Genomic DNA, 13,174 nt, shown 5'->3' on the forward strand with positions numbered 1-13,174 from the left:
TATGGGTTGACAGTCGATTCATATTATATGTTTGTTAAAATTTAAATCTCTTATAAAAAGATGATGATTTTTCTAAGTTTGTAGGGTGTAACACATGAATGATGATAAGAAAGGGGGAGAGTCTTCAATTCATGTTCAATCAATGTCTGACTAATTTTGTTTACAACCTGAAATGATGGAGTGAGAATTTCACTTATTTGTTATTTCAGTCATATATTTATCTTTAAAGTAGTTAAAAGAATTTTCTATGTGGACTTCAAATATGATTTAATATGTTTTTCTCCATTTTCAATTGTCCTCTCTATTTTACAAATCGGTTTATTTGGCTTTTGCCAAGTTGATTTCAGTTGTGGATTTAAGATTTTGTTTGGAAATGTTTGAGAAAATTCATAGATTTTTTGACTTCTCTAATTTTCTACTGATAATATTTTTGAATGGACTAATGAATTCAACTTAGATAAATGTTCTAAAAATGTTATATCTTATCTACCCTGCCCTTCTTATAGTTTTTCTAGTTCGATTTTTGTATATTTCTTATATGTTCTGATATGAATATTTGAACTCTCTCTCTTAAAATTCTCCTAATTTTTCAATAGCCATCCCCTTAATTTTAGCTTTGATCCATACCCATGCAGGAAACATGTCCCCGTCCTGGAAACTTCGTGTGAACACACACACGCACATACAGGTGTGTGTGTGTGTGTGTGTGTGTGTGTGTGTGTGTGTGTGAGAGAGAGAGAGAGAGAGAGAGAGAGAGAGACATCCAAAATAAATAAATAAAGATCATGCATCCGCCCATCAGAATCCATACCCACATCAGCATCAGAACCAGAATTGGGGATTTAGTAAGAAAGTGAGCCTCCTCTTTTGGGTGTCTGTGATTTGTATAGAGATTATTGCAATAGCTGACTGTTGGAGCTTCTTCTAGCAGGGGATGAAGTACTTCCCGGCCTCTCCATGCCTCAGAATGCATTCAGTAGCCATTGCATTATAACTGAGAATCTTTTAACCTGTTGTTTTATTGTAAATGTCCAAATGTATTGCAGGTTATCAGGAAATTAACAAAAGTTTAAAAAAAATCTAAAAGTTCGACATTCACTTCAAGACAAGTTGAGTAAAAAGAATACTATCACTGAAGCTTCACACAAGCACATGCATGTTGCTTATTATGATATCCATCTTCTTTATGGAAGAGGAGAGAAAAGTACACTGAAGGGTGTAACTCTCTTCTTGATTTTTATTTCAACATTGTCCACCTACACCATGTGAAGTTGATTAAGATTTGTTAGTGTTAGACTGAGCATAAACTGTTAATGTAAGAAACTCATTATCTAAATAGTTAATGATTTGCCATCAGTTACCCTTTCAGCTAAGCATGAGTGTAGCAGAAGGTTTACCCAAGATTTACACCACATTTTTCTAAAGTTAGTTTCTTCTCAAATAGTTTTTTTCCATTAAGAGAAATCCAACTCTATGGTATAGAGCTCTTATTTATTTATTATTAAAATTATTTCAAAGGTTTTTTATTCAATTACAAATTAGTTGAACTAAATTATATAATATAACATCTTCATTTCTAAATCTGCCTTAAATAAAAAGAAATTCTCAGTTTTCATATTTACTTCCAAAAAAAATTGCCTTTGAAAGTCTTAAAAATCTTTAAATATATGTTATTGTTATTTACCCCACACGTCATTCTATGTTTGCTAAGCAAACAATGGCAAGCCTGGACCTTAATAATCTCAAAGGATTGCTTTAAAAATATATTAATGTTTATTACATAAAATTTAGAAAAGTTTAAAAGAGGATTTCTTCTAGCCATGCCCCACCTGACACATATTAAAACAGAAAGCCATTTCCCAACTATAGATGGCATACACCAATTCCCACAAGACTACCTCTGTTGATTGTTTCTAACTCTAAGCTACACAGAAAAAACCCAATCCCCCACTGAGGCAGAGAAGAAGCAAAAGAAGAGGATTAATGCACCTTTTCCCTCTTGCTCTCCTCCTGGGCAGCAGCTTCTTCAGGAGGCAGCATCTCAGAGTCCACCTGTACAGAGAAATCCTCATCTATGTTGAGTCCCAACTTCAACATCCCGTGGATTCTGGAAGCAAAGGTATTGGGATCATCAAGGCTATCCTGCAGAGCCTGAGCCTTCATTATTCTCTCCATGTTTGCAGTCCACCCATATTCCCCTGTCACAAGCACACATGGGATACCACAACATGGTCAGATACCACGGCCTTCTCTACCTTGTCTCCCAATATGTCCTTTATTACTTTGCGCTGGCTCTCAAATGCAGTTTTCCTCTCTTCTTCTTCTCTTCCTCAGCCTTCTTGCTCTCGTTGGTAATGTAATAGATAAACTTCTACCCCTTTTTCATTCTGGTCACATAGTATTTCAAACTGGTCATCTCATCACCACTCTTTGTAGAGTGGTACCTCAGCAGATCAGCCAATTTAGTCCCGTTTTGGCTGTCCTTGTGAATTCCAAGCTTGATGTTCTTGGAAAATGTTTCATAAAACTTGGCATAATCTTCCTTGTTCTCTGCAATTTCATTGAACATTTCTAAGCATTTCTTCACCAAATTCTTCCTGATTACCTTCAGAATCTTGTTCTGCTGTAGCATTTCTCGAGTGATGTTGAGGGGCAGATCATCAAAGTCTACATAACCTTTGACAAAGCCCAAATGCTCGGGAATCAGCTCCTCGCAATTGTCCATTATAAACACCTTTCTCACATAGAGCTTAATGTTTTGGGGCTTTTGCCTGGTGTCAAACAGGTCAAATGGAGCCCTCCTTGGAACAAACCGAATGTCCTTGAATTCCAATTGCCCTTCAACATAGAAACGCTTGACAGCCAAGTGATCTTCCCAGTCATTTTTAAAGATCTTGGAGAAATAAGCATACTCTTCCTTTGTAATCTCCTCTAGCTTTCACATCCAGATAGGCTTTTGCTTGTTAATGAGGATCTGCAGAAAAGCCAGAAATGTTGAATTAAGTACGGAGAAGCCCAAAGTTTGTTATATATAGAAACCAGAAACCAGTATTGAGAAGAGATTTAGTACCTTCTTTGGCAGCAAAAATGGCAGGTGCTTGCAGTTGCCATGGTGTTTGCAGCAGGGCTTCACACGGTTCAGGCAAAAAGCCAGGCATGGAATTCTTCCGTTGTGGAAAATCCAGAGATAGTCACTGAAATCATCGAAAGGTCATCAGGAATCTTCATTTTCTAAGGATTGTTCTCATTTTTGGTCCACAGATGAAATGATTGTTCTGGTTTGTTTGCAGAATATTTTCTTCTGTGTTCATCTGTTTGTTTAAACTTTGCAGAGACATTAACAGTTCCAGATGAGAGTTTGGCTATTTTAAGAGTAGGACAGGAAACCCTAATGATGATTGTTGGCGCTGCGACTCGAACTGGCAACAAAACAGAAAGACTCGTAGACTGTGGCCTCAGATTCGGCAAGAAAGCCATTGGAGGAAAATTTGGAAGATTTTATGTCATCACGGATGTTCACAACGATGATCCGGTGAATCCCCGACCCGGCACTCTTTGACATGATGTGATTCCGTCTGAGCCTCTGTGAATAATCTTTGCTGGAGACATGGTGATCCAGTTGAAAGAGGAGCTCATTACGAACAGTTACAAGACCATTGACAGAAGAGGCGCTAATGTCCATATTGCTCATGGCCCCTGTATTTACTGTACAGTATGTGACTAACATTATTATCCATGGCATTCACGTACACCACTACCGCCCTGCTGGAAATGCCATGGTGCGGAGCTCGCCAACTCATTATGGCTTGAGAATGATGTGCGACATTTCAATCTATTGTTTGGCAAATTTAAATCTTTCCATTGTCAAAACGGCTTTTACCAACACCTTTTAGTGTTTTACCCAACGTGAGGAATTGGATTCCATCGGGAGGTCTTCACAATAAATATAGCCTATCAGCGAATTAATCTAAACAAACGAAATATGCAAAATGACAAGGATTGATTGTGAGCCCTGAGACTCTCCCATTTCCTCCTAATCAAATCATCTTTCTATTTACTTGAAGTGTTTCTCAACTTTTGTCCTTTTGCCATTCTCTAATCCAGACTAGTTGGATGAACCACTATAATTTCTGTGTCTGTTCTTGTATCTTTGAATTTTGTTTAGTTTTTCAGTTCTACTTTATTTTTGTATCTTTTTATTTTAGCTTAACAATTGGTATCAGAGTTGGTTAAGCTAGTTTGATTTTCTAGAAATTGATAAAGATTTACAGACGCCATGGATGAGGCAGATAAGTTGAAAATCAAAAAGTTTTCTAAGCAAAACTTTGGGCTATGGAAAGTGCAGATAGAGTCTTTACTCATCAAGCAAGATTTACAACCTGCATTGCTTGGTAAGATAGAGGGCAAAGGATCATTGACAGATGAAGCATGGGAAAAACTGGATTTGAAAGCAAGGGCAATGATTTTCTTGGCACTCTCAAGTAACATGTTGTTTAACGTTTCAGCTGAGAAGACAACTAGAGAGTTAGTTGAGAAATTATCTTCATTGTATGAAATACCTTCAGCTTCAAATAAAATTTTATAATGAAGAAGCTATATAATCTAAAAATGAAAGAAGGGGGAGTAATGTCGAATCATTTGAATGAGTTTAATACATTAGCTAGTCAACTCATTTCAGTCGGTATACCCTTAGAGGATGAAATAAAAGCTATTTTATTATTATGTTCACTTCTGAACAGCTGAGAAGGTTTAGTAATGGCTGTGAGCACTTCAATAGCAGCCAACAAGAAGCTGAAATTTGATGAAGTTACTGCTACATTACTTAGTGAAGACATGTGAAGGAAACACTACAAATCGTCTTCCGGTGATGCTCTAACAGTTGTGTGCACAAACAATAGAGGAAGAAGTCGTGAAAGAGGTAGAAATAACAATAATAATAATGGAAGAGACAGATCGAATCATCACTCGAAGTCTAGAGGAAGAAATGACACCTGCTGGTTTTGTGGTAAACCAGGCCACACCAAGAACCAATGTTGGAATTACAAGAAGGCTCAAAATAAAGTAATTCAAGATGGTCTAAATGCTGCAACTGATGGAGCTTTGGTGCTTGCAGCTGGTCACATGGATTCAAGTTCGTGGGTTCTCGAATCTGGTGCATCTTTTCATGCTCCTCCATGTCGGAGTGCGTTCATAAATTACCACGAAGGTATGTTTGGTAAAGTTTTTCTTGGAAATAACAAAGAATGTGACGTTGTCGGCAAAGGGGATATTTTATTGTCGTTGAAAAATGGTAGTCAATGGCTTTTAAAGGATGTTAGGCATGTTCCTACACTTAAGCATAATCTGATTTCAGTTAGTCAGTTGTATACACAAGACTATAATGTAAATTTTGATCTTGATTCATGGAAAGTATCTAAAGGTCAGTTAGTTTTGGTTAAAGGAAAGAAATCTAGAAGTTTATATGTTTTAGAGTGCAATAGTGAACTGGGAGCAGCCATGGCGGTTGTGAAAAGTAATGCTAAAGTTTGGCATAAGAGGCTCGGCCACATGAGCAAAATGGGTCTTGAAGTCATGCTTCGAAGAGACCATCTTCCGAGTCTTAAATCTCTTGATTTGAAGTTGTGTGAACATTGTCTTTACGACAAGCAAAATCACACCAGCTTCATAAGGACGGGTCATGAGAAGAAATCTTCTTTATTATAACTTGTGCATTCCGATGTTTTCGGTCCTACGGAGGTAACTTCTCTCGGTCGTGCTAACTATTTTGTCACATTTCTTGATGATTGCACTCGAAAAGTTTGGGTTTATATGTTGAATAAGAAATCTTAAGTATTTTCGAAGTTTAAAATTTTTAAGGCCACGGTGAAAAATCAGATTGGGAAAAAGATTAAATGTCTACTAACAGACAATGGTGGTGAGTTTTGCTCTTTGGAGTTTGATAATTTTTATGCAAATCATGGTATTCGAAGGATTAAAACAGTCCCTTATACACGTCAAGAAAATGGTGCAGCAGAGAGATTGAATTGGACTATCTTGGAAAGGGCTTGGTGTATGTTATCTAATGCCAGTTTGGGGAAAGAATTTTGGGGAGAGGCGTGTAATACAACAGTTCATTTAATTAATTGAGCCCCTTCATCATGTCTTGATTTTGATATTCCGGAAGAGAGATGGACTGGTTAAAGAATTTCATTTTCTCATTTACAAGTGTTTGGTTGTGATGCGTACGTTCATGTTCCTAAAGAGCAACGAACAAAATTGGATTTTAAATCTAAAAGATGAGTATTCTTGGGGTATGGTGAAGATCAATATGGTTTTCAATTGTGGGATCCAGTAGTTTAGAAAATTGTTCGCAATCGCGATGTTATTTTCAATGAGAAATCATTCTCAGTTTTGCAAATTCTAAATAATCCTACTGATTACATTCAATTTGATTTATTTGATAATGGGGGACAAAATAAGAGGACTCCTCAAGTTACATTTAATCCTACTCCTAGTATTATGTCTTCACCACAATATGGTCTCCCCACTTATACAAAATTTGCATCTTGCTCAATATCTAATTTACCTCTATCTACTAATTCCCCTGATGCCATTTCCATAGAGCATCACAACTTATTCCTAAACACTCACCAGCAGCAATCCTCTGCATCTGAAATTGATATAGAGCAAATTGCTCTATCAATCACTACACCCACCTCATGCCAACACACCACGCCTCTATCTCTATTTTCTACACCGCTACATATAGTTGAACAGCCACATAGTATAACGTCTCCTGCACAAGATGTTACCTTTCACTCCACGCTAGGCGTTCATTGCCCCAACATAGGCTCTACACAACCCATTGAATCAGCGGCAACCCACACTCCATGTGGCCCACTGCTTAGAACGCCTAGTCTCAATGATACCCTGCAACAACATTGCTCCTATTCGCCACATCTAGCCGGTGACCAATTGCCCTTCAATCCCCTATTGACTGGTCCTCTCCAAGTCCGCGATCCCTCCATGTTGGGCGTCGATCCCATACAGATCCAAATGCCTATCCTTCATCCACAACCACAATTTATTGTTAGAAATTCAAGTACCGAAATTGCACAGGATTTCGATGAAGCCACAACTCAAATGGATTTTGGCAATCAATCTCATAATACCAACCAAGCAAATAAACAGGGTACTGATACTGATTTTTCCACTGAACATAGAGAAGATGTTAATCAAATCCCGCAGCAAAGGAAATCTACCAGAGAATGAAAACGTCCACAAAAATTTGATGATTACAAACTCTTATTTTCTTTGTGTTCTAATCAGACAAAACCTCAAACATATAAACAAGCATGTATTGATGTTAATTCAGCATTCTGGATGGATGCTATGAAAGATGAAATTGAGTCTTTATATACAAATCAGACATGGGATTTGGTTCCTCTCCCGCCAAATCGTAAAGCATTGAAAAATAAATGGGTCTATCGGATAAAAGATGAGGATGGAGGACATAAAAGGTATAGGGCAAGATTGGTAGTGAAGGGGTTTGCTCAACAAAAAGGTGTGGATTTTAATGAGATTTTCTCTCCAGTAGTTAAAATGCAAACCATTCGTTTGGTTTTAGGCATGGCAGCAGCTTGGGATCTTGAGCTTGAGCAACTCGATGTCAAAACAACGTTTCTACATGGGGATGTTGAAGAGGAATTGTATATGGAGCAGCCAAAGGGATTCATTAAACAGGGGCAAAAGCATTTATATTGCAGATTAAAGAGGAGTCTATATGGGCTGAAGCAAGCTCCACGTCAATGGTACTTAAAATTTGATAATTTCATGACACAAGAAGGATTCACACGCTGCGAATCAGAGCCGTTTGTTTACTACAAAAGGCTTTCTACTAGTGAGTTTGTAATTTTACTACTGTATGTTGATGATATGTTGACTGCTGGAAATAGTATGAGAATTATTCAGGAGCTGAAGACGCATTTGGCTCTTCATTTTGCCATGAAAGATTTAGGGGCAATGAAGAGGATTCTTGGGATGGATATAATCTGTGATAGACATAAAAGAGAAATTACATTATCTCAAGAAAAGTATATTCTCAAAATTTTAGAAAAGTTTAATATGTCAAATGCCAAATCGGTTGCCACTCCATTGGCTGATCATTTTCGATTGTGTTCAAAGATGTGTCCTACTCCGGGAGAAAAATCTTACATGGATGGTATTCCTTATTCTTCAGCAGTTGGAAGTTTAATGTATGCAATGGTTAGCATACGTCTAGATCTTGCTCATGCAATGGGAGTCGTAAGTGGTTTTATGAGTAATCCACGTAAAACTCATTGGCAAGCAGTTCGATGGATTTTTCGGTATTTGAGAGGCACTTCCTCTCATGTTTTATGTTTTAATAACAAGACTCCTTATATTTGCAGATATGCTGATTCTGATATGGTTGGAGATTTAGATAAAAGGTCTACAACAGGCTATGTTTTTACTTTTGTCGGGGCAGCGATTGGCTGGGCTTCTCCTAAGCAACAAGTTGTTGCTCTTTCCTCTACCGAGGCTGAATATATTGCTCTTACTGAGGGGGCCAAAGAGCTGATATGGTTACAGTGATTGTTTGGAGAGTTGGGATTTCAACAATCAAACTTTATTCTCTGACAGCAAGAGTGCCATTCACTTGGCTAAAAACTCAGCTTTCCACAGTCACACGAAACATATAGAAACCAGATTTCATTTTATCTGTCATACTCTTGAAGAAGGAAGGCTATAGTTGGAGAAGATTGATACAAAGGTTAATTCGGCTGATGTGTTTACAAAGGTTGTACTTCGAGAGAAGTTCGAATTCTGTAGAGCTTCTCTTGGTGTTGTCACGACATAGCCATAAGAATTCCAAGTAGGGGATTTCTCTATGCAGACTGATTGGACTTCAAGTGGGAGATTGTAACAGTTCTAGAAGGGAATATGAAACCACTCTGGTTGTGCAGTCCAATCATTGTGACTCTTCCTCTTCTCAGCCCTTTTGTCTTCCATTGAATGTGATCAAAAGAATATGTATAACAGTTTATTGCTGTTGTTCATTGTAATGTATGTTTTATCTAATAAGAGAAATTCCCCTGCTTGAAGAGTGGATGTAATCCAGACTACTGGATGAACCACTATAATTTCTGTTTCTGTTCTTGTATCTTTGAATTTTGTTTAGTTTTTCAGTTCTACTTTATTTCTGTATCTTTTTATTTTAGCTCAACAATCCAGCTGAAAGAGGAGCTCATTATGAACAGTTACAAGACCATTGACAGAAGAGGCGCTAATGTCCATATTGCTCATGGCCCCTTTATTTAGTGTACAGTATGTGACTAACATTATTATCCATGGCATTCACATACACCGCTGCCACCCTGTTGGAAACGCCATGGTGCGGAGCTCACCAACTCATTATGGCTTGAGAATGATGTGCGACATTTCAATCTATTGTTTGGCAAATTAAATCTTTACTTTGTGAAAATGGCTTTTACCAACACCTTTTAATGTTTTACCCAACATGAGGAATTGGATTCCATCAGGAGGTCTTCCCAATAAATATAACCTATCAGCTAATTAATCTAAACAAATGAAATATGCAAAATGACAAGGATTGATTCTGAGCCCTGAGACTCTCCCATTTCCTCCTGATCAAATCATCTTTCTATTTACTTGAAGTGTTTCTCAACTTTTGTCCTTTTGCCATTCTCTACTTCCTCCAGCTTTTTCATTCATGTGCAACTTTCCAAAAAACAATTTCATAAACATTCATATTATGAAAAAAATATGAATACCTTCGACAGATAACTCTCAATAAATTAATGATCTACATTAGACTCTGCATATCTAATTTTCGGAAGACAACAGCTTGGTACATATTATAACTGCCAAATAATCAAAACACAAACCAAAATAAAACTTCCATAGAACTGAAAATGAAATCTTGTCCCCTCACTATAACTGCATGTCTGAATATGTGCACATATAAAAATAATTGTTCTGAATTAGATTCCGTCTGACGTTATTGTAGACAATGCACATTGTTTTAGTGCAATTTTCCTGATTTCTCTATTGAGCATCTCCAATAACCTTTACAAGACCATTGTCCCTGTTTGAAATGATGGAAATTGTTTGCATCTCTCCCACAAAAAATAATTCCCCAAACAATCCTGGAGAAAATTTCATGGCTGCGTGGCAATCAGGACATAGTCTAAGGTTCTTAACAACTTTGACAGTTGTTCTAGGGAGCATGTTAACGAACCAAAAGAAAATGCCAGCTTTACATTATGATGGTTCTCCCCCTTTGCCCATTTAAGTAAGGGCATTGAATCTGGAAAATACCCTGCTGCCATCATTTCCCAAGCCCATTTCTCCAACTCTGCCTAGGTACCCTGTGTCTTTGATTCATCTTCTACACAGAAAGTATGCACCATTTTATGTCCTTCAATCCAACTACATCCAGGGGTCTTCTTAACTCCTCTATCTTTCATCAATCTCCTTACGATCTGAACCTCACTCCACCTGCCCACTTCTGCATACATGTTTGAGAGAAGAACATAAGCTGAAGAATTTTCAGGATCCAAATCAAAAAGTAACATCGCTATAAATACTCCTAAGCCTATATTCATATGTAATCTACAGCCACCAAGAACACACATCCACACATCCACCACAGGTTTAACTGGCATCTTAATAATAAGATTTAGGGTTTCTTCAAGATAGCCAGCACGCGCAAGAAGGTCAACCATGCACCCATAGTGATCAACTGTAGGTGTAATGTGATAAGGGTCATTCATATGATCGAAATATCTACAGCCTTCATCCACTAAACCTGCAAGGCTGCATGACCGTAGAACACAAGCAAAGGTTACAATGTCAGGATATGCTCCAGAGTGCTTCATCAATTCAAAGATTTTGAAAGCATCCTTGCAAAATCCATTTTGTGCATATCCTGCAATCATGGCATTCCATGAAACCAAATTTCTTTGAGGCATTTTGTCAAATAGTTCACGTGCCTTGTGTATGCTTCCACATTTTGCATACATGTCTACTAGGGCAGTTGCAAGTCTAACATCTGACAAAATTTCGTTGTCCTTTATGCTTCGATGGATGTCCATTCCCTGTTCCAAAGCTCCCATTTTGGCACAGGCAGGGAGGACGCTAGCAAAGGTTGTGGAGTCCGGTTTCACACCTATCAATTGCATTTGCTTGAAAGCTTGTAAAGCCTTGTCAACAAATCCATTTTGTGCATATCCTGCAATCATGGCATTCCAGGAAACCACATTCCTTTGACATATTTTGTCGAACACTTCCTGTGCCTTATCTACACTTCCACATTTTGCATACATGTCTACCAAAGCAGTTGCAAGTATATCTGACAATATTCCTCTATCCGTTATGTTTTGATGTATACCCATGCCCTGCTCCAGAGCTCCCATCTTGGCACAGGCAGGAAGAATGCTGGCAAAGGTTGTGGAGTCTGGCATTATACCTGCCAGTTGCATTTGCTTGAAAATTTCCAAAGCCTTTTCAGCAAGTCCAATTTGCACACATCCTACAATCATGGCATTCCATGAAACCAAATTTCTTTGAGGCATTTTATTGAACAGTTCACGTGCCTTGTTTATGTTTCCACATTTTGCATACATGTCTACCAGGGCAGTTGCAAGTACAACATCTGACAAAATTTCTCTATCGTTAAGGTTATGATGGATGTCCATGCCTAGTTCCAAAGCTCCCGTTTTAGCACAAGCTGGGAGAACGCTGGCAAATGTTGTGGAATCTGGCTTCACCCCTGCCAGTTGCATTTGCTTGAAAGTTTCCAAAGCCTTATCAACAAACCCATTTTGTGAATATCCTGCAATCATGGCATTCCAAGAAACCATATCTCTTTGAGGCATTTGGTCGAACACTTCACGCGCTTTGTGCATGCTTCCACATTTTGCATACATGTCTACTAGGGCAGTTTCAACCACAACATTTAACGAGATTCCTCTATCATTTATGCTTTGATGGATGTCCACACCCTCATCCAAAGCTCCCAATTTGGCACAGGCTGGGAGTACGCTGGCAAATGTGAGCAGATCCGGTTGGAAACCTGTTCGTTGCATTTGGTGAAACAGTGCGACTGCCTCGTCAGGAAATCCCCGTCTTCCGTATGCAGAAATGATCGTACTCCATGAGACGCGGTCTCGTTCTTTCATATTGTCAAACACTTTACGAGCATCAACCAATCTTCCGCACTTGACATACATGTTAATCAGAGTATTATGAGAACTTGTGCGAGTAACAAATGCAGACCGCCTATGCCAGAGAAAAGAATGTAGTTTTACCCCATGTGACAGCGCATTTTTGAGAATGCATGTCTGCGACAATTGAAGATTTGTAGAGAAGTCTCTAATGTTTGTGTGTATAGGAAGCAGAATCCGCAGCATCCCTTTCAATATAATACTGTGAGACTGAGATTAGTAGTGAATCTTGTTGGCATTTTATGATTGTAATTGGGGATATTGTCCAGTATTATTTAGTCAACGTGAAATTAACAGTAATTTGCTGGGAGCATTTTCACTACAATTTGATGCATTGCTGCCTATCTTTGCGCGAAAACGCAGAGCTATGGATTAATCTGGACTCTGCCTCAAAATATGTGATTGCGAGAAGAGAAAAAAAGGTTGAGTGTGCTGCTCTTCGATTCTTAACCGTCAAAGGTAGATTTTAAAATGCTATGTTCAACAATACCAGTATATTTTTGCAGCACACCTCGATAAATTGGAATGAATCAAATTTAGTACGGAATCTTTTGAAAATAATAACAATGATTATTCTTACGAATTTAAGTTCATAGAAATTGAGAATAGGAATGGCTGTTCCAATAACAATTATTTTTTGGAATGGGCATAAACTTATTTTAGAGGCAAAATGAGAATATGTATTCCTATTCAATGCACCAAATGGAAAATAGAAAAAGTATTCTCAATTTCCTATTCTTATTCCAACAACCAAATGGGCCCTTGTTGAGTTTGAGAAAAGCTATTTATATGGGTGGATCTTTACCATGAGACTCTATTTCATTATCATTCTTTAAAAGTTGACATTTTGATTAGTAAGGTTTTTGATTTACTAAAAGAATTATTCATTGAGGAGATTACAATCATGTTTTAGATTACTTTGTCAAAAT

At 37.9% G+C, this 13,174-nt stretch overlaps 2 protein-coding genes and 1 pseudogene across 3 annotated transcripts; all 3 read right to left on the minus strand.

Moving 5' to 3' along the window:
- Nucleotides 1-1,737: 1,737 nt before the first annotated feature.
- LOC149561765 (heat shock protein 82-like) lies at nucleotides 1,738-3,111 on the minus strand (annotated as a pseudogene).
- Nucleotides 1,738-6,717, minus strand: LOC149561764 (uncharacterized). Its single transcript, XM_089825314.1, has 2 exons — nucleotides 3,071-6,717; nucleotides 1,738-2,974 (listed from the first exon to the last, which is right to left on the minus strand). The coding sequence occupies exon 1, from the start codon at nucleotides 3,740-3,742 to the stop codon at nucleotides 3,389-3,391; it is 354 nt and encodes a 117-aa protein (XP_089681440.1). The 5' UTR covers nucleotides 3,743-6,717; the 3' UTR covers nucleotides 1,738-2,974; nucleotides 3,071-3,388.
- A 3,204-nt stretch (nucleotides 6,718-9,921) lies between these two features.
- On the minus strand, nucleotides 9,922-12,855 carry LOC149561766 (pentatricopeptide repeat-containing protein At1g15510, chloroplastic-like). 2 transcript variants are annotated; one of them, XM_089825313.1, is made up of 2 exons: nucleotides 10,654-12,855; nucleotides 9,922-10,528 (listed from the first exon to the last, which is right to left on the minus strand). In XM_089825313.1, the coding sequence occupies exons 1-2, from the start codon at nucleotides 12,429-12,431 to the stop codon at nucleotides 10,510-10,512; spliced, it is 1,797 nt and encodes a 598-aa protein (XP_089681439.1). In that variant the 5' UTR covers nucleotides 12,432-12,855; the 3' UTR covers nucleotides 9,922-10,509. The 2 variants fall into 2 exon arrangements, with proteins under 2 accessions (XP_089681439.1, XP_089681438.1); XM_089825312.1 differs by having other exon boundaries at nucleotides 9,922-12,849.
- Nucleotides 12,856-13,174: the final 319 nt, after the last annotated feature.

Source organism: Cupressus sempervirens, chromosome 4, assembly GCF_028749045.1.
Source record: "Cupressus sempervirens isolate cs-2001-9-10 chromosome 4, ASM2874904v1, whole genome shotgun sequence".
NCBI classification, from domain to species: domain Eukaryota; kingdom Viridiplantae; phylum Streptophyta; class Pinopsida; order Cupressales; family Cupressaceae; genus Cupressus; species Cupressus sempervirens.